The 25,570-nt window shown below is 45.2% G+C and overlaps 1 protein-coding gene across 2 annotated transcripts in view; it reads left to right on the top strand.

The window, feature by feature from the left end:
- The window catches only part of OTOA (otoancorin), a 75,381-nt gene extending 55,465 nt beyond the window's left edge, over positions 1-19,916 (top strand). The window contains exons 23-30 of one of the 2 annotated variants that reach the window (XM_060648766.3): positions 674-861; positions 2,629-2,784; positions 9,707-9,849; positions 10,289-10,425; positions 10,962-11,059; positions 15,526-15,721; positions 18,386-18,502; positions 18,940-19,916. In XM_060648766.3, coding sequence (XP_060504749.2) covers positions 674-861; positions 2,629-2,784; positions 9,707-9,849; positions 10,289-10,425; positions 10,962-11,059; positions 15,526-15,721; positions 18,386-18,456 — 989 coding nt within the window. In that variant the 3' untranslated portion in view covers positions 18,457-18,502; positions 18,940-19,916. Of the gene's footprint in view, positions 1-673; positions 862-2,628; positions 2,785-9,706; positions 9,850-10,288; positions 10,426-10,961; positions 11,060-15,525; positions 15,722-18,385 lie in introns of both variants that reach the window. The other variant, XM_078439737.2, reaches the window with a different exon arrangement.
- Positions 19,917-25,570: the final 5,654 nt, after the last annotated feature.

Here is a 25,570-nt window from a genome sequence, read left to right as displayed (position 1 = left end):
TTGCGAAGAAAACGCAACAGGTCCATTTCTCCTCTCCCTGAGGCAGTGGGAAGGCCATAGCCTCCACGATGATTTTCATGGACGACACATCATTCAGCCTCCCTTCCCACACCAAGAACTGAATGCTCCTTCCTCGTAATTCTGGGAGCTTTAACTCTGGGTTGCAAACTCAAATGTATGCAGGGGGGCTGCGGGTACATAGCTAATAAAGATAGCTAACACGTATTGAGCACTTACTGTATACCTGGCATTGTTCTAAGTGCCTCAGATGTAATAATACATTTAGCCTTCACAGAAGTTCCATGAGGTAATTTTATCCTTATTTTATTGACGAGGGAACTGAGGCAGACTGGGGTTATATAGTTTTGGATTTGAATCTGAAGCCAGAACTGTTCACCACCGGCTCCTACTGTCCTCCAGGCAATTTGGAGCCCCAATGAAACGTTGCAGAGCTCCTACGGTGTGCATGTGGTGTGCAAAAAGTTGGCATTTCCGCAATTTCATTACCAGGTAATTAGCAAGAAGTGCCAGAAGTGGGATTCAGGCTGCTCCATGCGTCGACGCTAAGCTGCCTCTCGTGCATAAATCCAACTGGAGAAGGTTACTCGTTTCAATAAAGAAACAGACTAACATGCCTGAAGCCCTCTTTCTTCTGTTCCTCCCCATTCTTCAGGTTGCCATGGAGTCGTGGCTCCTTCCTCCGGTGACATCTTCACGCTGGCTGAAGCCAATGCCTGCTGGGCCCCCGAGGACCTGCTCTGCATGGAGGAGCACACGTTCATCAGGAACGTGGAACTTCTGGGGGCTGTCAGGGGTTTCGACCAACCTCAGCTGATGACCCTGAAGGAGAAGGCAGTGCAGGTAAAGCCCGCGTCAGGGTGGGAGCTTTCAACAGAGAGAAAACCCCAGAAGGACGGTCCCGGCATTTCTGTGGGCAGAGCCCACCCCAGGGGGTTTTCACTTGGTGTTACCGTGTTGCAGTTTCTCCGGATGAACCCAGTGCCGTAGGCGTGCTCTTCGCATCTGACAAATTTCTAGTTCCTCTCTCTTAGGGCTGTGGCAGAGAACAGACGTGTGTCTTGGCATCTAATGGATGTTCAGTAAAAAGTTCTGTGGATGTTCTGGTGCCTCTGACTGAGACGGTTTCCAGGAACTGTGCCTTTTCTTTCTCCACATGGAGGACCTCAGTTGCTGCTTACAGCAGGTTTTCTCAGAGGCTGTTGCGATTTTGTCGGAAAACATAGCAGAAAAAAGTGAAAAGAAGACTAGAAGTCATTTTTCATCTTTATAAAAGGGTCCCTTTGAGTGGCTCATTTCAGCCATTAGGATAGTTGTGGAATAGCTAGTTACCCTTGTGGGGTTAAGGCATTAAATTTCTTAAAATTATATTTATAACTCTTTTTTATATAGATGACCCAAGTTTATTGTAGAAAGGTGGGAAAATAATAAAAAAGAAAATCGGTCATAATCTTCTACCTAGAGATAAGTACTGTTAACATTTTGGTATATTCACCTGAAGCTCCCCAGACTTCTGTATATGTGTATAAAATATATTTATATATTTCATGCGTGTATTTCATGTATACTTACACATATATGTTTCAAAAAATAGTATCATGCTCACCCACTATTCAATAACTTGCTGTCCACACCCAACAGTATAAACGCATATTTTTCTTTATCAGAAATATAAATTTATATCAGCATTTTAAATAGCTATATAATATTTCATTTTATGGCTGGTCCTTTTTTTTCCTGGTCCTTATTTATTTAGCAAATTGGTAGACTTTTAGGTTGCTTATATTTTTTTAATGCCTCAAAGTACGTATTTGTACATATTTCTTTGGATACTTGTCTCATTATTTACTTAGGATAAATTCCTAAGGTGGAATTTTGGGGTCAAAGAGTGTAAATGTTTGAAAAGCTATTGATACATATGACCAAATTCCTCTCCAAAAAGTACGTACCAATTATATTCTCAACATCCACAAATGAGGGTATCCTTTATCCCATATCTCTTCAACACCATAAATGATCATTCTGTTTATTCCTTGTCAATATGATCAGCTAACATGGTATTCTTTGATTGTTGTTAATGTACAATTTAAAAAGTTATGACTAAGACTGAACTTTTTTCCATGTTTCTTCTTTTGTGAATTTCGTATTCATGTCTTTTTTTTTTTCGAAAATCAGTAAAACTTTGCTTCTGTTCTTTCACCATTAACAGAAAACTAGGGAAAGCAAAAATGTTTGTGTTTACAAGATAAATGGCCTCTTTACCCAGAAAACATCAAACCCTCAAATTACAACAGGGAAGATAAGAGCACCCTCCCCCACTTCCCCTGAGCTGTCTTTGTCATCTTAGACAAAGCCTTAGTCCACTGGCCAGGGACCCTAGATGTGGCCAATTCAAGACGAGGGCCAAGAAATCAGTCCATTCCTTTGATACAAAGTTGTTCTGTTCATGTCTTTTGCATATGTATATTTAAGTAAAAACAAGTGTAGTCATACATTTCCTGTTGATCTTTAAGAGAATTTTATGTATTAAAGAGATTTACCCTGTGTCTGTTTAAAATACTATTGGTAATGGTCAGTCTAATCTGGATTTTTTTTTTTTTTGGCTTGAAGTTTTGGGACATGCCTTCTTACTGGAAAGAGTACCATATTGTCTCCCTGGGGCGCATTGCTCTGGCTCTTGATGAGAGTGAGCTGGAGCAGCTGGATCTCAGCTCCATTGACACTGTGGCTTCGCTCAGCCAGCAGACAGAATGGACCCCAGGACAGGTAGGTAGATGTTGCTGGATCTTTTAAATATCCCATTTGGGTCTTAATTTTCTGTATATTTTCCTTTATATCTTGAACATACAGTATTTATAATAACTGTTTTAAAATCTTTGCTGCCGGGGTGCCTAGGTGGCTGGGTCAGTTAAGCGTCTGACTTCAGCTCAGGTATGATCTCACGGTTTATGGGTTTGAGCCCCATGTTGGGCTCTGTGCTGACAGCTCAGAGCCTAAAGCCTGCTTCGGATTCTGTGTCTCCCTCTTTCTCTGCGTCTCCCTTGTTCTCTCTCTCTCTCCCTCTCTCTGGAAAATAAATAAACATTAAAAAAAATTAGGGGCGCCAGTGTGGGTCAGTTAGTTGGGCATCTGACTTTGGCTCGGGTCATGACCTCATGGTCTGTGAGTTCGAGCCCCATGTTGGGCTCTGTGCTGACAGCTCAGAGACTGGAGCCTGCTTCGGATTCGGTGTCTCCCTCTCTCTCTGCCCCTCCCCTGCTCACACTCTGTCTCTGTCAAAAATAAATAAATGTTAAAAAAAAATTTTTTTTTAAATAAAAAAAATTTTTAAATCTTTGCTGCTAAATTTCCATCATCAGTCATTTCTGAGTTTGTTTCTATGGGCTAATTTTTCTCCTAGTTATGGGTCATGTATGGGTCATGGCTAGTAATTTTGACTGACTGATGGGCATTGTGAATCTTATCTTTTTGAGTGCTTGATTTAGTTATACTCCTTTGAAGAGTATTTGGCTTTGTTCTGACATACATTTAAATTACTTTCAAATCAGTTTGGTCCTTCTGAGGCTTCTTTTTGAGTGTAATTAGGGTGAGTCCAGAGTGACCTTAATTCTATAGTTAATTTGTCCCCATTACTCAGACATGATTCTTCTGGGGACTCTGTCTAATGCTGTATATATTTCAAGACCTTTCTGCTCTGGCTGGTGGGAATGTGTGTTCTCTTTCTAACTCCATACAAGCTCTGAGAATTGTTCAGCCTGCTGCTTTCTGATGCCTCTTCCTGGTATTTATGTGGATTTCACTTCTGGCCTGTGTAGATAGGTCAGTACTGAGCCAGACCGGAGAAGACCTCTCTCTCTTCTGTGAAGTTTCTCTTCTGGTATTCTGTCTCTCTCTCTGAACTTTCTTATTTTCCAGTACTTTCCCCCACAAATTACTGGTGCCCTGGCCTCCCTGACCTTGGATCTCTGTATTTCCAACTCAGATGGACCACTGGGGTTTTGGGGTCCCTTCCCTGCTCCCTGGACTGCAAGCTGCTTCTGGGCCATAAGCAAGGGTGATTTTCGGACTCTTCTTATTTATTTTCCCTCTTTCAGGATTATAGTCCTATGTTCTCCATTGTTCAGTGTCTGAATACAATTGTTTCTGTATTTTGTTCAGTGTTCTCATTGTTTACGGTGGGAGGGTGATTCCTGTGTCACTTAATCCTTCATGGTTTAAAGAAGAACTCCCCAGAATTTAATTACTTCAACTGGGAGGGAAGTTAACCCACTGGATTGCTAGAAAGGGGAGTCTTAGCTGCTTCGTGGTATCTTCATTCTCAGGCAGGCCTCCCTCAGTGGTCATTTTCAACACCAGGTTTATATATTATCTACTTAGTAACCCCATAAAAAGAGTGCCTCTTTTGCATTAATTTTTTTTTTACATTTTTTTAATGTTTATTTTTGAGAGAGAGAGAGAGAGAGAGACAGAGCACGAGTGGGGGAGGGGCAGAGAGAGAGGGAGACACAGAATCTGAAGCAGGTTCCAGCTCTGAGTTGTCAGCACAGAGCCCTACATGGGGCTCAAACCCATGGACTGAGACATCATGACCTGAGCCAAAGTTGGACACCTAACCGACTGAGCCGCCCAGGCGCCCCTTTTCGCACTAATTTTTGAAAAAATTGCAGCATGGGCTGTGATTGCCCACTGCAAACCATCACTGTAGTCAGGAGTAGAGCAAGTTGGGTGGCCAGGCATGTGTCAGGGAGCGGAGTCCCATCTCAACATGACCCTGTGAACTGACAGTGGGGAATGGGAATGTGGGGGCTGCCTAAAGGCCCCCAAAGACATCTATGCCCCAATCCCTGGAACCTTGGAAGATGTTCCCTTATATGGCAAAAGAGATTTTTCAGAGATGATTAATTTAAGGATTTTGAGGTGGGAAGATTCTCCCGATGAGCCCGATGTAATCACAAGGGTCCTTATGAGAAGGAGGCAGGAGGCCACAGATACACAAGGACACAGAGAAAGATTCGAAGGCCCCAGGCTGCTGGTTCTGAAGAGGGAGGGTGCAGCTACAGGCACCCTGTGGAAGCTAGAAGAGGCAAGGAAATAACATTCTCTCGAGTTTCCAGGAGGAACACACCCCTGCCGACCCATTTTAGGACTTAGGGCCTCCAGAAATGTAAGAGAATACATTTGTGTTGTGTGAAACCACTGACTCTGTGGCAGTTTGTTACAGCAGCAAGAGGAAACAAATACAGGGGGGTTCACCAAAGGAAAAGCATGGTGTTCTCAAACACGGAGGGGGACGGGTGCTGGGCAGGCAAAACCACTGCATGTCCCCCAGTTGTGTGAGCTTTTTGGAATCAGGATTGCCACGTCCAATACTCTGAGTGGCACCATTCCAACAGAACCCAGCGTGAGTTGTACTCCGCACTCCGGAGCTGGGCAGCGTGGAGGCCGTGGCTGGGAGGGTCACACCAGTCAATACATGAGCGTGAGTTGTACTCCGCACTCCGGAGCTGGGCAGCGTGGAGGCCGTGGCTGGGAGGGTCACACCAGTCAATACATGGGAAACATTTTGAACAATGCCTGGCACATAGTGTTCAGTAAAAAGTACTTTTTTTTTTTTTAACGTTTATGTATTTGTTTTGAGAGAGAGTGAACGTGAACAAGGGAGGGGCAGAGAGAGGGGGAGAGAGAATGCCAAGCAGGCTCTGCACGGTCATGAGGCTCGAACCCCGGAACTGTGAGATCATGACTTGAGCCAAAATCAAGAGTCGGACACTTAACCGACTAAGCCACCCAGGCGGCCCAGAAAGTAATTGTTTTCATTGTCATGGCCATCATCATCATCATCATCATCATCACCACACTTCCTCTCTCTGGAAGTTTAAAAGTTGCCTCAAAAAAAGAAAAGAAAAAAATAAGTTGCCTCATTTCCAAGATGGTCTAAACCAAGCAATTGGAGGTTCCTTCTATCCTGACATTCCATAATGACTGGTTTTGACTGGTTTGGGAAGTGCCACCTCAGCCTTCAGATACTAAAATCCTTCTATTTACAGTCCTGGAGAAAACAAATATATATCCAACTTAGAAACTAGAGTATCTCTTTCCCTTTGCACCAGTTTTAATTCCCATGGATGCCAGTGAGATTTATCAATATGTTTGAAGAGGATATGAAAACCTAACATTTGCATAGATCATTTGCAGTCAGTCCCTCAACTTTCGCTCCCAATCAAACCCTTAAATGCATGCTTCTAGATTAATAGACAGACCTGGCGGAACTACATTAACGGAGTTCAGTTTAAAAACCAATATAAGGGGGGGAGGAAACTATTAGAGAAGCCAGAGGGATGAACAGGGAGATTGAAATCTTAGAGCTATTCATTTTTCAGAGGGTTAATATTGCCTCAAAGTGTTAGTATTAATTGTCTGGGAATCATTACAGATACACTGGTCCAGTCATTCAAGTAAATATATTTTGGCTTATCACCTCGCAAGCTGAGCTTGCGTTTTCCGGGTTCCAGTGGTGAGGACAATTTAATACCGCGTCCTCAAAGTAATTTTATTTGAATTGTATTTTTGCGCTTTCATTTTAAAATGGGCACGCCTGATAGTTGAGGAGCATACATCGTTACGAGTCATCTAGTGAAACCTGATTTGGGAAGCCTTGATAGGAAACGTTCAAAAGCTACCTTGAATCTCTATGTTCTCATCATACCCAGACATCTTCACAGGCTACGAGTACAGGCTCTGGAGTCAGACTGTGAGCTTTGTAATCACTGAGGGAAGTTTCGTGGAGAACCTGATCAGTCTGATTTGCAGGAACATGGGAAATCTTCCTGAAGCCAGTCCGTGTGAAGGCAGCAATCCGATGCCATTTCTTTTGTGTTTTTTTGACATTTTTAAATGCTTTTTTTTTTTTTATTTGTATTTGAGAGAGAGAGAGACAGAGTGCAAGCAGGGGAGGGGGCAGAGAGAGAAGGAGACACAGAATCCGAAGCCGGCTCCAGGCTCTGAGCTCTCAGCATAGAGCCCGACGTGGGGCTCAAACTCACAGACCGTGAGATCATGACCGGAGCTGAAGTTGGACGCTTAACCGACTGAGCCACCAAGCACCCCAATCCAATGCCATTTCAAAGGGGGTACCTATTGCCTACAACTTCTGTAGATCACTCACTCAGATATTCATTCATTCATTTAAAAAGTACTTACTGAACCAAACTGTGTGCCAGGCGTTGTACCAAGCAGTAGGGATTCAATAGCTAGCTGGATATTCTGTGCGTCTTGGGATTCTACGGTGGCACAGACAAAAAAGTGAGCACAGTGACAAATGTTTTGAAATTGTGATAATTGATGGGGCACCTGGGTGGCTCAGTTAGTTAAGCGTCTGACTTTGGTCCTAATCTCCTGGTTCGTGGGTTTGAGCCCCATGTCGGGCTCAGCACTGATAGCTCAGAGCCTGGAGCCTGCTTCGGATTCTGTGTCTCCCTTTCTTTCTGCCCCTTCCCTGCTTGTGTACTCTCTCTCTCTCTCTCTCTCTCTCTCTCTCTCTCTCTCTCAAAAATAAAATAAACATTAAAATAATAAAATGACGATAATTGATAACAGAAAATGGGCAAGGTGCTCATAGAAATAGTCAAGGAAGGAGGCTATTTAAGATAGGTGAATCAGGGGAAGAGGTAGCATGTAAGCAGACCTGAGTAGGGGTGCCTGGGTGGTTCAATGGGTTAAGCGTCCAACTCTTGATTTCAGCTCACGTCATGATCTTGGGGTTTGTGGGTTTCAGCCCTGTGCTGAACACAGAGCCTGCTTGGGATTCTCTCTCTCCCTCTCTCTCTGCCCCTTCTCAGCTCGCATTTTCTCTGTCTCTCTCAGAATAAATAAAGTAAATAAACAGACCTGAGGAATGGGGAGGCAGCAGACATGAAAAGTAGAAACCCAGTGCAACATTTCACAGTCTTTGTCAACACTTTCTCTTAACACTGTAATGATTCTTATTGTGTGATAAGGATGAACTAACTATTCTTATTGTGTGATAGGGATGAATTAAAAAGGGATGGCGGGGGTGTCTGGATAGCTCAGTTGGTTAAGTGTCCAACTCATGATCTCAGCTCAGGTCTTGATCTCAGGGTCGTGAGTTCAAGCTCTACATTGGGCTCCAGGCTGGGTGTGAAGTCTACTTTAAAAAGAAGTAAAAGTAAAGGAGATGGGAAGACTCACTATATCCGTGTGACCTTCACTCCCATTCAGATGTTTGTCCTTGGATGTCTCCTCCCTTTCTTTGCCTTGTGAGCTCTTGTCCTCTTGTAATCTTTTGCACCTGCCTGTATAAGCACTGAGGGATCCAGACTTTATTATACAGAGAATCTCCAAAGGCTTGACTTGAATCCTTCCTCAGGTCTGACATAAGTAGATCAAATGAATCAGGGTTCATTTAGTTCCAAGTGGCAGAAAAAACAACCCAAAGTGGCTTGACCAAGCAAAGGAATTTATTGGCTCCCTTAACTGAAAAGTTCAAGTAAAGAGTTCAGTTTTGGCTGGATTCTGAGTCTTCAACACTATTGTAAAGAATCTGTCTCTCACCATCTTTTGACCCTACTTTCCTTTGCGTTGGCTTCAGTCAGAGGCAGGTTCTTTCCATGCAGTGAATTCTAGCAGGTTCAGGTGTTTATCCTTCCAAGGTCAGTCCAGAGAAAGACTGTCTTATTCCTCTATTTCAATTAGGACATCCCTAATTATTCCAGCTAACGTCCTGGTTGGTTTTGACTGGATCACATGCCCAGTCTAGAACAAATCATGGCAGCCAAGCTGAGGGAAAACTTGACTAGTCGGGACTGGGCCATAGCATCACTTCTGGAACTCAGCAGGCAGTTACTCCAGCTGAACCACATGAAGTAAGAGTGTGGGAGGGGTGGCTCTCCAGGGAAAGTCGTGCGCAATGAATGGCTACTGTGGAAGAATTTCAGGGAACCCTGCACATCCACACCAACCCCCTTGAATCAAAGCTCACTGAAGAGATTCCTCTGTGATTTTCTACACCAAAGCATTTGATATACTACTCTCTGGAATTGAAGAGAGAAGGACAAACCTACTTCTGTAGGACTTTAGAGAAAGAAAAGTTCACTGTGGCCAAGATAGTCAGGGAAGACTTCATGAAGAAAGTGACATTTGACTTGAACCACTGCCCCTCCGTCCCCCCACCGTCCCGCCCAAATAAAACGCTGGTTGGATTATAACAGTTGGGGATGCAGGAAGTACATTTCAGATGGAGGGAATGATTTGAGCAAAGGCAAAGGAGCAGAATATTACAAGGTTTGTGAGACAGTGCTGGAAACAGATGCTGGAAAAGTTTGGATTCTGACGCAGGAGAACTTATGTGAGCAAATTATCTGAAGGTCATGAGTGACTGAGGAAAATAAGCCAGCAGACACAGACACAGGCACAGGACACAGTTCCTTTCATGTTGGTGAAGGATACAAGAGTTTCACTGTCAGAAGACACCTCCCTGGATCAGGGGACACACTCAATGGAAGCAGCACCTTAGGGACACGAACACGGAGGCGGTGGCTAGGATGCTTCGGAATGGGAGTGTGTCCAGAGGAGTACGGGTGGGGGATTGGTCCAGAGGCTACTGATCTAGCTCTGTTATTCCCTCCTAGTCTCTGGATGGTTCATCTTTATTCTTCCTTATTTTTTATAGGCTAAATCCATTCTGCAAGGATTCCTGGAGGATTCAGGCTATCGTATCCAGGATCTGAAGAGTTTCCACTTAGTAGGACTTGGTACAACCTTGTGTGCTATGAACATCACTGAAGTTTCACTTATAAAAATCTCAGAATTCAGGTAACCAAACCAGTTGTGTGCACAATGGCAAATGATTGACCAGCTCATTCATCCAGCAACATGTTCTCCGCTTCCTGATGCTTTGCCACCTTTCTGGGCTAAGATAAGGAGTGGAGTCAGCTGGATCCTTTCTGGATGCTGAGCCTACCTACCTTCTTCTTTTTTTTTTTTTTAATGTTGTTATTTATTTGAGAGAGAGCAAGCATGGGAAGGGCAGAGAGAGAGAGGGAGAGAGAATCCCAAGCAGGCCCCATGCTGTCAGCTCAGAGCCTGACGCAGGGCTTGATCTCACGAACCATGAGATCATGACCTGAGCCGAAACCAAGAGTCAGATGCTTATTAACTGAGCTGCTCAGGCCCCGAGCCTGCCTACTTTCTGCACACCAGTTGTGTCTGAAGAGTCTCCCAGGCTCACACTATATTCTTCCCTCTTAATTAGGGTGGTGGTGGCCAGAATCGGAACCCTGCTCTGCAGCACCCATGTCTTGGCCGAGTTTAAGAGGAAGGCAGAAGTTGTATTTGGGGATCCCGCCAAGTGGTCCGGCCCTGTCTTGCAGGAGCTTGGGACCATTGCAGGTAAGAGGTACCCTAAGCATGCCTTCTCCCTTTCCAACCTTTGTCCTGGGGACAAAAGCAAATAATAATAATAATAATAATAATAATAATAATAATAATAGAATCCTTGGCTGTGTGTAGTGAACATCTCTAAGGTTACAGTGGAACCTAGATTCATGACTTGAAGGTACAGAGGGTGAGGTCTACAAATCTCCCCTTGGTGATTCCTGTGCTCACTAAAGCGGTTTAGGATGTGATTTAATTGGCTCCTAACTAGTTTCATACACAATCTGCAATTGCGTAGAGTTCCTTCTGGGCATACATTTCCTTGTAGGAGACCAATCAGGGCTGCTATGACCCACTTTTTTTTTTTTTTTTTTTTTTTTTTTTTTGAGTTGATTAAGGAACTTGATTCTCCAGTGTGATTTTCAGGGCCTTTGGTAAGGAATGCGGCTTGCTTAGAACAGACAGATCTGTACATTAGGCAGCACCATTAATAAAACAAGTAGAGTTCTGATGGCTGGATCTAAACCCTCGTGATTCCTTTTCCTCCCCAGCTGGATTAACTAAGGAAGAGCTCCAAATGCTGGACAAGGATTTGATGCCGTATTTCCAGCCATCAGCAATCAAATGCCTTCCTGATGAGATATTCAAAGTAGGTACCCAGTTCTTCAAGGAGAATAGGAGCTTGACCCCATTTCAAATCACATAGGGGAACAGATGGCAGGCCTCGGATTCTAGAGGCTTGCAACCAGCCTTCTCGGAAAGGGCCAGGGGGGAGCTGTATGCCAACAATGAATGGGTCACATTCTGGGTTAAAAAATTTTTTTTCTTAAAACTTTAATTTATGTTTTAATTGTACTTATTTTTATGGTTGTCTTCCCTTCATAGCAGGTGGTATTGATTTTCTATTTATGATGGTAGGACAGGTTCATATTTCTTTATCCAGAACCCTTGGGGACAGATATATTTCAGAGTTCAGAATTTTCCAGATTATAAAAAGATCACTCTGTGAATCTACAGTATGTAACTTAACACCCCCAGCAGTGTCTGGGGAAGCACCTTACGCATTAATATTTCTGTGAAGTAATCAATGACGTCACATTAATTGGAATAAGTAGAGACTCTAAGTGACCTTCAGTCAATTCAGGTTTTGCAGGCAAAGAAGTTTGTCTTAAACTTTGGAAAACACTTTCAGCTTTGAGACGTTTCTGGATTTCAGAATTGCCAATGAGGGATTGTAGACCTATATAACATTTCCTAATTATTTTTATTTTTTAAATTATTTATTTATTTTTTAAAATGGTTATTTACTTATTTTTTTTTTTAAATTTTTTTAACGTTTTATTTATTTTTGAGACAGAGAAAGACAGAGCATGAACGGGGGAGGGGCAGAGAGAGAGGGAGACACAGAATCCGAAGCAGGCTCCAGGCTCTGAGCCATCAGCCCAGAGCCCGACGCGGGGCTCGAACTCACGGACCGTGAGATCGTGACCTGAGCCGAAGTCGGATGCCCAACCGACTGAGCCACCCAGGCGCCCCTACTTATTTTTTAGAGAGAGAGAGGTCGCAAGCTGGGGAGGGGCAGAGAGAGAGGGAAACAGAGAATCCCAAGCAGGCTCTGCATTGTCAGCACAGAGCCCAGTACGGGGCTTGAACTTACAAACTGTGAGATCATGACCTGAACCACAATCAAGAATCTGATGCTTAACCAGCTGAGTTCCCAAGGTGCCCCATAACATTTCCCTTTTTTTCTTTTTTTTTTTAATTTTCTTTTTTCTTTTTTAAAATTTACCTCCAAATTAGTTAGCATAGAGTGCAACAATGATTTCAGGAGTAGATTCCTTAGTGCCCCTTACCCACTTAGCCCATCCCCCCTCCCACAACCCCTCCTGTAACCCTCAGTTTATTCTCCATATTTACGAGTCTCTTCTGTTTTGTCCCCCTCCCTGTTTTTATAGTATTTTTGTTTCCCCTCCCGTATATTCATCTGTTTTGTCTCTTAAAGTCCTCATATAAGTGAAGTCATAGGATTTTTGTCTTTCTCTGACTAATTTCACTTAGCATAATACCCTCCAGTTCCATCCACGTAGTTGCAAATGGCAAGATTTCATTCTTTTTGATTGCTGAGTAATACTCTGTTGTATATATATATATATACCACATCTTCTTTATCCATTCATCCATGGATGGACATTTGGGCTCTCTCCATACTTTGGCTGTTGTTGATAGTGCTGCTATAAACATGGGGGTGCATGTGTCCCTTGGAAACAGCACACCTGTATCCCTTGGATAAATGCCTAGTAGTGCAATTGCTGGGTCATAGGGTAGTTCTATTTTTAGTTTTTTGAGGAAACTCCATACTGTTTTCCAGAGTGGCTGCACCAGCTTGCATTCCCACATAACATTTCCCTTTTAAATGAATTTAAGTAAAAATATTTTAGTTGGTTTAAGGAAAAGTGGTAAGAAAACATCAAAGGAGTATGTTAGCTAACGTGACAATAAATTATTAAGGGAAAAAAAAAAGAAAACCTCGAAGGACAGGTGACGATGCAATGGAAAAAAATTGACAGGGTGGCATTGGGTCAACTGTATTGGGGTAGTCAGTGAGGGGTCCTTGCTTCGTGTCCCCGTACAAGACTAGTGTTTGGTGGGGACGGTGTGCTCTGATGAGGAGTGGCCCTGGTACTCTTGCTTGCTGGGTAACTTGGAAATACATTCTGTCCACCACAACCGTGTAAGACACACAAACGAGGCCGGACAGACTCCCACGACGCCACATCACTGGTTCATTTCAAGACAGACGGCAGACCTCGAATGACTTCAGAAGACAGGACAGATGCCAGCACAGACAGTTCCCCAGCTGTTTCTGGGAGATAAATCGTAGTCCTTGAGGCTACAGAGCTTCCCCTCTGGGGGGCTCTGCATGGGATAGGCAGCTTGGTTCTGGATGCTGCACACTGCTGAGCACTTTCTCCTGGTCTTGTTTGGGGTGCACTTTGTGGTTGCTTCCTTGTTTGGGTATTTATTTCAGAAATCCCTACTGACCACCCCCTGTGGTGGGCACCGGGATAGATGCCCCTGGGGTGTAACCCAGTGCATGCTGGGCCTCAGAAGGTAACATGAAAGAGTGCAGTGGCCTGGGTAGAGTCCCAGGTGAACTGTGTAAACTTAGCCCTCTCTAAAACGGGGAAGCTGCGTCTCGTCTCTGGCACCTCAACGCAGTGTGACAATCTGGGATCACTATTACCGGATCTCCCTTTTTTAAAATTTTATTTTACAGATTCCAGAAGTCTCCATTTTCATGTGAAACCTTCTGATAATTAAATGTTGGCAACCACTTTTAAATTTATTTTTTTTAAACAGAGTCCGGTAGGCCTAGAGATTCAGCCTGGCCTCTGGGCTGCAAGCCAGCCCCATCGGAAAGATAGATAATTTTTATAGTACAGACTCCATTAATGGTAGATGTAAGGTGTAAGCCAGAAGAGTACCTGTGTTGGGTGTGTCTGTGTGTCTGAGGGAGGAGGTGATGCTGACCTTGTGCGGCAGGTCAGCTAGGTCGGAGGGAGGAAGGGTGTGGCACACGGAAGGGCAGGGCAAAGGTGCTGCCTCTCCTGAGGGCTACAAATACGGACGCTCATTCTCCTGCAGTGAAGAGTCCTGGGGGGAGGCAGCTGCGGAGGTGGGCTTGGCCCAGAGTGTGAAGTCCCCATTGCCCCATTCAGGAGCCGGAACTGTGTCCTGAAAGCGGGGGGCAGGGAAGGGTTCCAAGCAGGGGAACAACGCGATTCCAGGGAAGCATCTCCTTAGGGAATAAGAAGAGGGTGAAGGAAAGAAGAGGGGCGGGTGAGGGGGCATAACCCCTTTCCCAGAATCTTTGGGGTCCTTAGAAAATAAGCAACATAACTTTAAAAGCCCCTCTACAAATTCAGAATCCTGCCATCCCATCTCATTCCAGACCCACTGAAACTAGCCACCAAGTCCTCTGAGCTAGAAGCGACTTCAGAAAACATCTTCGTCAGGGTCCTCAAAGACCCTAGTGTCCTTGGCAGAATTTCCCACTTCCAGTGCCCATGGCAGACGTCACTTTCCTCCACTGAGCCCTCACAGGACCCACCCACATGGTGTGCAGGCAGTCATCAGAATCCACACAGGAGATGAGTTCTCTGTGCCATTCCACATCTAGTCTAGAGCCCAGAGAGGGTGTGAAACTTGCCTAAGGTCACACAGCAAGCATATGGCAGACATAGATACTAGCCATATGATACTGGCTGGGACACAGATTCAGATCTTTAGCCTTTAGGCTTGTGTTTTCTTCTCTAAATCAGTGTTTCTCAGGTGGGAGACCTGGAGCCTGGAGAAGGAGGTACCTTGCGCTGAATTAAACAACATTAAGTCACACAGTGAGAAAATCACGACTCTCTTTTCAACTCTCTGTTAATGCTGATTACTTCAAGGAAGAAGTCTCAGTTTGGAGCTAAAACGTCTTTAACACCTCTATAACGCTTAAAGCCTCCTTTTTATTACATTTTAAGAGACCTTGGTTCAGAAATTGTTGGCCAACAACTCTAGCTAGAATTCAGGAAGGTTGTTTCATTTCTTTTGGCCTATTGTTAATGGTTACCGATGGCAAGTCACTCTGGTCTTCCATTTTTGGAAATTTCCACTTAAAATTTTCCATTTTATTTTATTATTTATTTTTAATTTTTTAAAAAATATTTATTTATTTTTGAGAGACAGAGTGAGACAAAGTGAGACTGGGGGAGGGGCAGAGAGAGAGGGAGACACAGGATTGGGAACAGGCTCCAGGCTCTGAGCTGTCAGGCTCTGCGGGGCTCGAACCCACAGACTGTGAGATCATGACCTGAGCCGAAGTCGGACGCTCAACCTACTGAGCCACCCAGGCGCCCCAAAATTTTCCATTTTAAAAATAAATTTATTCTAGCAGTGAAAGAGTGAGGAGATTTTAGGGAAAGATCCTCAAGAGGAGTAGAAAGGGTACACGGGTGTGGCAAAGTTGTGCGCGGCCCTGGGCGGGTGACCAAGGTTTGGGAAACCCGCGGAGGGGATCCACTGAGGGCGCTGTCCCTCCCCCCCCCCCCCCCCCCCATTCCGCTGCAGGAGCTGTCCGCGGAGCAGATAGCCTCCTTGGGTCCCGAGAACGCAGCGGCGGTGACCCCAGCCCAGCGCAGGCAGCTCAGCGTGTTGCAGCTGCAGAGCCTCCAGCGGGCGCTAGATGGCGCCAAGACTCGCTCCTGGCTGGACACGCCCCCGAGCGCCAGCCCCACCCGGACCGTCTCCTCCGCTTCTACTCTAGGTGAGGGGGACACTCTCCCTGGTCCTCCTTAGCCTTGTTCCCTGTTCTTGGGCGGGGACGTTCCTAAGATTAAAAGTGGGGTCTCACATAGTCTTCCGAGACTCTGCATTCGGAGAAAAATCTAAAGTCCGTAGCAAGCGTCTGTAAATGACCCTCAACTCTGCCTATACTTTGAAGTCACCTGGGGGAACTTAAAAAATTAAAAGAAAAAATTTTTAAGTTTATTTATTTAGAGAGAGAGGGAGAGAGAGAGAATGAGAATGAGAATCCCAGTCCCAAGCAGGCTCCACACTGCCAGCCCAGACCGGAGCCAAAAGCAGGAGTTGGACTCTTAACCTACTGAGCCACCCCAGGTGCCCTGGGGGAACTTTTAAAACAGCCAGTTTCTGGGACCCCATCCAGAACTCGTTGAATCAGAATCTCTCGAGTGTAAATGCATTTCGCCGGTTCCTTTGCATCCTACCTCCTTCTCACTGAGCACTATTAATAAATTCAACCAGTATATATTGGGCACCTACTATGCATCAAGCCTGCAGCAGGGGCCGGGCATATGGGGGTGAGCAAGACAGGTGAGGCTGTCTTGTAAATGAACAAGATGATTTCACATCCAGGAAGACCAGGGAGGGAAGGAGGCAGAGGGAGGTGGTGGTGACTAGGGCTCAGCTAGGATAAGGGGGTCAGGGATGTGTGGCTTTCCTTGCCTTTCTTTTCTCTTCTCTTCCCTCCCCCTCAGTCTGTCACTTCTTTGTGGCCCCTCCTATCTTTAGTGAGCACCATCTCTGGACAAAGCATGGTGTTGGACTCTGGGGAGATAGCAGAGAGCAAGCCAGATGTGTTCTCCATGCTCACTGAGCTATCAGTTGAGCCTGGGGTTGAGGGAGGGCCTACGTAGCCAGGCGACCATGAGGCAGTATGACAGGTGCTGTGATGGGGAACACAGGCACTGAGGGAACACATGGGTGAAGCGGCTGATGTGGGCTTGGGGGGATCGGGGAGTGCCCACGGCAACCTCCCAAAGATGGTAATGTCTAAACTGGAGCCCAAGCTGGGGAGAATATAGACTCAGCCCCATGGACAGTGTCCCGGGTAGAGGGAGCAGCGTCAGCAAATACCCAGGGAGCGAGGAGAACTTGGTGCTCAAAACCTCCACTCTGCCTTTTCCTGACCTGAATGTCTCCCTCCGTCTGCCCCAGCCTTCCCTTGGCGGGGGGATGGAGAACTGGGGGAATTCCCAATTTCTGCAGCCACAAGTGGCCACAGACGGCACTCACAAACAGGAGCCATGACCTTTGATATACTACTATTATTTTAAAAACTTTTCATTGAAATAGAATATGCATACATTTAAAAATTACTTTTTTTTTAAATTTTTTTTTTCAACGTTTTTTTAATTTATTTTTGGGACAGAGAGAGACAGAGCATGAACGGGGGAGGGGCAGAGAGAGAGGGAGACACAGAATCGGAAACAGGCTCCAGGCTCCGAGCCATCAGCCCAGAGCCCGACGCGGGGCTCGAACTCACAGACCGCGAGATCGTGACCTGGCTGAAGTCGGACGCTCAACCGACTGCGCCACCCAGGCGCCCCTAAAAATTACTTTTAAATAGCGTGTCTTGTGTGTTTTATATAATACACACAAGAGTTAGTACACAGGGTTCAAAACAGGTAAGGTCTGACAAGGAAGGAATACGGTGAAATGTCTCCCTCTGTCTGTCTCCTGTCCCATCATCACCTTCCCGTCCCCAGAGGCAAGTGATGTTACCAGCTTCTTGTGTATCTGCCCAGAGATAGTCAGCCTGTGCATACCCATAGATTATTTCTGCACTTTTATAAAGGGTAGTTGTACCCTTTGTTGTGTATCTGTGCATAGGAGCCCGGCAATGGTTGGTTTTCTAGTTGCATCATAACTGCATTTAACCAGATCTCTACAGACGGATAGTTCAGTGTTTTCTTTAAAAAAAAAAAAACAACAAAAAACAAAAAACAACTTACAAACAAGGCTGCAGGGAATAACCTTTTATCCTTTGCATCTGTTCAAGTGTATCTCCAGGATAAAGTCTTCAAAGTGGTATTGCTAGGTCAGAGGGTATGTACATTTGTAATTTTGACGGATATTGCAAAATCCCCTGTAGAGAGGCAGGACTAGTTTTTCCTTGAACCAACAGTGTCGGAAAGTGGTGTCCCTGTGGGACCTTAGATGCCCTACTCCTTTCATTCATCCCACAGGCCCTTCCTGAGGGGAAGACCCTTACTCTCTTGTTTCTTAAACTCGCTTCATTATCAGGACCACCTGGGAGGGATCCTTAAAATACAGATTCCTGGGCCTCGTGTCAGACTTGCTCAATCACAATCTCCGGGGGGGGGGGGGGGGGGGGGAGGAACCTGGGATTTGCATTTTTAACCATCTCCCCAGGTGACTCTTAGGATTAAGGCAGCTCTGGTACCAGCTGATTCACATAATGACATTGAATTCTCACTTCTGGGCCCTGCATTCGGGTCATGATTCCCACGTAAGAGAAAAGAGCAAACAAACCGCATTCCGAGGGGAATCACGTGAATGGGCCAGAGGGAGACTAAGGGAACTGGGCATGATGCATCTGCCCACTACCACCCCTCCTCCCCCCGCGGGTTGCTGAGGCCTCCTGTGCATCCCTGTTTCCTTTTAGGAGCCCCCAGCGCCTGGGGTCTTTGGCTCTGCTGTCCTTTGCTGGTTCTTATGGCCGAGACCGTGTGGTGAGCAGCGTGTGTGCATCGCCCTTCAGTGCCCAAGCAGCCGGCCCAGGGTGTGTGGAAACAGAGGCACTTCAGACTGTGAGACCCCCTACCCCAATCCACAGCCTCCCCTGGGGCGGGGAGACCCCAGGGCCTTGAAATTTCAAAGGCACCAAAAGGAAGAATAATTGTTAAAAATGATTTTAAAAGTTCTCCAGCTGGCTTGTGTCCTCAGCAGAGAGACGTTCTCTGCCCCGTTTCAGCCTCTCTTGCTTTCCAGCTTGGAGACAGAGAAGCTGTGGGTGGGAAGGGTGTTTTCTGTCAAGGGCATGAGGACCTGACGCCCGAGTTCCTGGCATCTCTCTCTGAAGAGAGGGCAGTAACTTGTGTGTAAGGAGTGGCGGGTGCTGGCAGTGGTACCATTTTATCCAGGGCTTGATCTGGCTTCTTCTCTGGCTTAATGTCTCTTCCTCGGAGCTATAGGCTACATTGGATTTCTCCTTCTTAGGTATTTCGCAGAGCTGAAATAAATGAATCCCTCAACAGAAGCCAATATTCCTGCCTGATTGCTGGGACTAATTGATGTTTTGGTGGGCATTCCATTGCCTGGAAATTAAAACATTTAACATGGCTCAACGTTAAATCAATTTTTAAATACATTTTCCAGATGCCTTCCATTTCTTTGGGAGTCAGCTGAATGAATGGCTGTGGAGTTATCCGTTAAGCTTTTAAAACAGTCCTTTTTTTGACGAAGGTGGTGGCTCTTCCGGTTTTAAGTTGCCCTGGGCTTTGGGGATGGGTTGAAATAAAAAGGAAATACATAGTGCAAGTCAATCACCCATGTGATTATAGCACAGCAGGGCAAAGTCAGCCCACTGGCCCAATCCTTTTGGAGGCTGGGATGGAGTTACTTCTGCAAATTTGCAGGATGCTCTTGGCCTCGGGCTCAGGAAAGGGCAACGGCAGTGTGGTTTGCCACCTCCCAGGTGTTATGCCGTCTCAAAAATAGCAATCAGAGTCATTTCTCATGACATCCCTTAGGGAGCAAGTTAGACATCCTGGGCACTTCTCTTCTTCCACCAGCACGCCCTGCGTTCTCTTCCTGGTCACGCATCCACAGTAGATGTCTCATCTGGAGATAGGAAGAAAAGCCTGCCTGAGTTTCCAAATATCTCTGGTGTTCCATAAGAGGTGGGTGGATTTTAAAAAGCAGCATGGGTAGGTGTTGTAGAGACTGGTGTATTTTCAGATGTCACATGCAGTTATGATAGAAAATTAAAAGGCTGGCATATGGAAGGTGTGGCCCTGCAGGTGTTGTTTAGGGTCTGATTTGGTTCTTCTCTCATCCTGGCGGGGAAGTGGCAGCTCATGTTCCTTCTCAATCACAGATCATCAATCTTGTTACCAACAGCACCAGCCCCCGGTTTAGCGGGGCCAGACTGGCTGATCTGAGAGGGGCGTTGCGTGAGAATGGGTCTGTGCAGGTTCCGGTTGGGTCCAAGCAGGCTTGGATCCAGCTCAGGACCCACTTTCCTTCGGCCTTGGATTTTCCTGGGGAACAGCAATTAAAACAACTTTCCTTTGAATCAGGCGTCACGCTGCCAATGTCGTGGGGCTTTTGTGTCTCACCTTCCCTTCTGATCATTTGGTTTTGATTGACTTCCTGGACCCTGCCTGCCATGTTGGATGGCGACAGTGACTCCTGGAGGGCCAGCTCTGCATCAGGCACTGCTGAAGGGGCTTTGCCTATATCATTAGCTCACTTGGTTGTCATCACAACTCTGCCACGTGGGTGCAGTTGTGATTCCCATTTTCAGATGAGGGGACTGAGCCCAAGAGGTTAAAGAACTGTGGTCTAAGTCCCCTCAGGTAGGAAGGATTTTTGGATCTTGACTTTTTACCTCTCACTGTGCTGCCTCCTGGATGAGTATCTTTTAACTTCTCCAATAAGTTAGATCAGAGAGAGATTCTGTAACTCCCTTCACCTCCTCCTCTGGCGGGAGGCCAGCTTGCCTCACAGCGCTTATAATTGGTGATTGCCTCAGGCAGAAAGACAAATCCAGCTTATGCCCCGCAGGACCCCTGGGGTCTCAGGTTGAGATGCGCAGTCCTTTGCGCGCAGGGAAGCAGCGGGTCACACTGATAGGTGTTGCTCCTGTTCACCTTTCAGTGTGCAACTGATCACACAGTGCTATTTTCTCTGTAACAAGTAGAGTGTGGAGATTCTGGCTTCACAGGGCCCCAGAGAGCACCAAGCTTTACCCTGAATTGAGCTCAGATGCACCTGAGCACCTGATAGGTTACAGGGACCCTGTTTTTGAAAACTGTCTTTACACAGATGACAAAATAGCACAATAATATTTAAGGCTTTTTCCTTGAGCCCTGGGCTTGTTCTGGAAGTGACTCTCAACCTGGGGTGAGAGGTTTGCTTCTCTGGCCCTCCAGGGGCCTTCCTTGTTTGAGAATTTGGCCTCAGGGAGACTGAGTCATATCCAACTGACTCCAGGTACCCAAGCCTGCTGGTCCAACTGGGCCTATGCCTCCTGTCCCCCAAGGGCAGCCAGTACGGGCTCCTGCTTTTCTTCCTCCTGATTTAGCATCATGCAGGGCAAGAATTCTGGAGTGTGGGGAGGGACCTGTCGTCCCCTTGTATAGTCTGGTGTTGCTCACACAGCAACATGCTCTTTCCAAGTCTCATTTTCTAAGTGGCACCCAGAATTGCCTTGTCACATGACTTCTTGTGAAGGCCCTTCTGATCTCTGTACAGATGCAGGGGGCTTTTCTCTTTGTTGGTGTCTAGTCCGTGACCGTTCCCATATTCAAACACCCACACTGGTCTTGTCAATTACTTAGCTATAGAAATGAAAGAACAGAAGCTTGAAGATGATATACAATGATGCTGAACCCCAATACTGATCCCTGTAAACATGCTTTTAAGGTTCTGGCATCCCAGTTCTCCCCAAGGCCTGACACTCTTGTGACCAGCTAATCCAGGCTCAGGTTTCTGACTCACGGAAACTGTGAGGTAATAAACATGGTCATTTTAAGCCACTGCATTTTGGGGTAACATGTTACGCAGCAATAGATAGCTGATACAGCAGTCTAGACTTCACTGATGATTCCAGTGGGGGGATCAAAGTGGGATTGGCATTGCACGCCTCACAACAAATCACTAACCTATCCAGCAGGCATTCCTGTACATCCTCAGGTCTTGCAGTGGTCAGGAGAGGGATCCTGTCTCTGGCTCTTTCTTTTTTCTTTTAATTTTTTTTAATGTTTATTCATTTTTTGATAGAGTGAGTGGGGGAGGGCCAGAGACAGTGGGAGACACAGAATCCATAGCAAGCTCCAGGCTCTGAACTGACAGCACAGAGCCCGACGTGGGGCTTGAACTCACGGACCATGAGATCATGACCTGAGCTGAAGTCGGACGCTTAACTGACTGAGCCACCCGGGTGCCCCGATTGCTCCTGTTCTTTCTTGATTTCCCTCTTCAATTTTGTGATGCCCAGTCTCATTGGCTCTTATCTTCGTCTGGGGTTTCGATTCTTTTTCTGTCCATTTTGCAAAGAATTCTAGCTCTTTCTGACTTCCACCCCCAAACTTGTTGACAAACTTGTCCAGATGCCCCCCAGAATAAGGTCTTCTCTGTTATCACAGACCAACTTTCTCAGGGAGCTGTGCTATTTTTGGACATACAAAATATTGATTACATAAGTCTCTCAGCTTCTTATATATATTGCTATTCAATAGCTGAAAGCTATCGAAAAATGCATGCAAACAAAATTTTAATGTAACCAAGAAAATGCCCTTATGACATTGTTCGAATCAAGTTACCATGTCACATATGAAGGAGTATATTCTGTTGGAGAAAAGCTTTTTAAACCCTGTGCTTTTTGACATTTCAACTAGTACATTAGACAAGAAGGCTGCTACAGAAACATCATTAGCAAAATTGTTGGAAAAAATGGGCTAGCAAAGAATTGAACACCTATCCATTGAACTTGATGAAATAATTTTAGAGGCTGAGGCCATGAAATCTTTATAGCGAAACTGTAGAGACACTGGAAAGGTCTCATTTTGCAGATTTTGATTTGGTTGGTTCATGCAGGCAAACCCTGGGAGAGCTAAGATTTTGTTAAATTCTAACACATACCCAGCAAGAAAGATAATCGTAGGTGTTTACATCAAGGTGTTATATCTGTAATCCAGTAAGTCGGCAAAAATGCAGTGAAGTAAGTGTAGTGATGGTTTAAAAAAGAAAAAGAAGCAGGGGAAGCTTCAGAAGCAGGTTATATAAAAACACATCAGAAAGTGGCCATTTTTGACATGTTTACCCAAGCGTGAGCTGCCAACCACTCTCACCCGGATCCCTGCAAGAACTCCTTGCCGTTCTCCTTGTCTCAGATGCACCATTCTATTCTATTTTCAACACAGCAATCGGAACAAGCCTTTACAAAGGTAAGTCAGAGTATTATTTATAATAGTCAAAAGGTGGAAACAACCCACATGCCCATCAACTGAAGAATGGATGAACAAATGGGGTACATCCATATGATGAAATGAAATACTGGCACCTGTTACAACATGGATGAATCTTGAAAACGCTATGTTGAATGAATGAAAGGAACCAGTCACGAAAGACCACCTAGTGTACGAATCCATTCATATGAAATGTTTAGAACCCACAGAGACAGAAAGTAAATTAGTGACTACCAGGATTTGGGGGGGAGGACAGAATGGGGAGTGACTATTAATGGGTACAGAGTTTCTTTTTGGGCTGATGGAAATGCACTAACCTTGATCATGGTGATGGTTGCACAACTCTTAATACACTAAAAACATTGACTTACATACTTTAAATGGGTAAGTTCTATGGGGTGCGAATTGTATTTCAGTGATGGCCATTAAAAAAGAAGGCATGTATGGAAAAACTTGAATTTTGTAGAGTTGCCAGATTAGCCAGGCACTATCCAGTTTTGAGTAAGAATAAATTTAGTTTACTGATACTGAGGTTCTTTGGGGTTCATCTGTGATGCAACATTTTATTTATCCATGAAATAGCATTATGCACTTTATAAAATAATCTGTCGAGGGTTGAGTATTCCAGGAAGCATCTGTACTTTAATTTCTTGGTAAAATTAAGAATCAGAAATAATGGGTCTTGTACTTGAATTATGGAAATGGAATAAGGGTGAAGCGGGGCACCTGGGTGGCTCAGTTGGTTGAGCTCTTGATTTTGGCTCGGGTCATGATCTCAACAGTTCATGAGTTTGAGTCCTGTATCAGTCTCTGTGCTGATGGCTCAGAGCCTGCTTGGGATTCTCTCTCTCTCTCTCTCTCTCTCTCTCTCTCTCTCTGCCTCTCTGCCCCTCCCTCGCTTGTTCTCTCTCTCTCTCTCTCTCTCTCTCTCTCTCAATCTCTCTCTCGAAATAAATAAACTTTAAGAAAAGGGCGCCTGGGTGGCTCAGTCGGTTAGGTGTCTGACTTTGGCTCAAGTCATGATCTCATGGCTAGTGAGTTTGAATCCTGCATCGGGTTCTGTCCTGATAATTCAGAGCCTGGAGCCTGCTTTGGATTCTGTCTCCGCCTTTCTCTCTCCCTCTCCCGCTTGCGTAATGTCTCTCTCTCTCTCTGTCTCTCTGTCTCTCTCAAATATAAATAAACATTAAAAATAAATGGAAAAAAAAAAAAGAGTGAAGCCTGGGGATAAGAGTAGGGAAGGGCTGGAGCTGAGAGCTGAGGAATTCTGTGGACAAAAGCCTGGTTCTACCTACAAGTCGTATGTAGATGATCTTAAGGATACAGCCCACAGGTGGGTGATGTCTAGGGCCACAACTGGCACTTACAGTTTTTTTTAGGTGGCTTACAAAGAAGTGCCACTTCCATAAAAAGTGCTTTCTCAGAGTGGTGGGGGAGGGCAAATTACCAAAAAGCATTCCTTCCTTTGTCTAAAGGCCTTTGGACCCAGCCAGATGGCTTAGGTAGTGATCAGAGGGAGGACTGCATTTGTCCCCACTCATCGCCTTGGCCAAGTGCCTTTGTGCAGTGCACACACAGCCCAACTGTCCTTGGAGGCCCTGAGGATACCTGCTATTCCTCCTCATTACAAAATTCAGCAACTCAGCTGAAAGAAGAATTTTAAAATTTAAATGAAGTAAGGTAAATTTGTATATGAATTCTAAGGAATGCCATCCAGGGGAAAGAGGTTATATGTCACTGGTAACAGCTACCTGAATTAGGGTGTAGATGCTTTACCTGAGGTTTGCTTCTCTGGCGACCTGGTTCCTTCCTCAGAGAAAGAATTAAATTGTTTAACTGATTGAATGGGGGCTTGTATGACATTTCAGCAGAATGCGAATGCATGTGTGGATAGTTTAAGGCTGATTTGGAAATTAACATTTGAATATATGTAAGAGGGGCCTACTTGGTTTGAAATAGTCTCTTTTTTTCTTTTTGGTTTATTGGTAACTATGAGTTGATTTATCTCTAAATAGTTCAAAGCCTTTTCTGTTCTAGCTCTCAGAATAATGTTTTTTTTTTTTTTTCTTTTCAAAGATGTAATATTTCTGCTACCAGAACAGAAAGATAAGGATGAGAACCTTCAGGGCTCTTTGAAGACAAAATGGTATTCTGAATTGGACATTCATTAGAGCAAGGGGATACATCTCTAAATCTGGGTTTCATGATTTTAGGTTTGTTGAACGGATTTCTTTGCTTAAAACTTCAGGTGCAAGCACGATAATTTTGAAGAGCAGAGAGATGGACAAATGCTATTTGATTTGTATGTCTTTTCAAAGGCATAAAAAAGTTTGTCTCAGGTTTGGTGATGCTTTTTTTTTTTCCCCCACACTTTTTTTTTTTTTAATTTTTTTTTTTTTTTAACATTTATTTATTTTTGAGACAGAGAGAGAGACAGAGCATGAACAGGGGAGGAGCAGAGAGAGAGGGAGACACAGAATCGGAAGCAGGCTCCAGGCTCTGAGCCATCAGCCCAGAGCCTGACGCGAGGCTCGAACTCAGGGACCGTGAGATCGTGACCTGAGCTGAAGTCGGACGCTTAACCGACTGAGCCACCCAGGCGCCCCTTTTCCACACTTTTGGATGAAGGTGGCTGTGATTATTCCTCTCCCTCCACA

The sequence above is a fragment of the Panthera onca genome, chromosome E3 (assembly GCF_046562875.1).
Source record: "Panthera onca isolate mPanOnc1 chromosome E3, mPanOnc1 haplotype 2, whole genome shotgun sequence".
Lineage (NCBI taxonomy): Eukaryota > Metazoa > Chordata > Mammalia > Carnivora > Felidae > Panthera > Panthera onca.
This window is presented reverse-complemented; position numbering and strand designations above follow the sequence as displayed.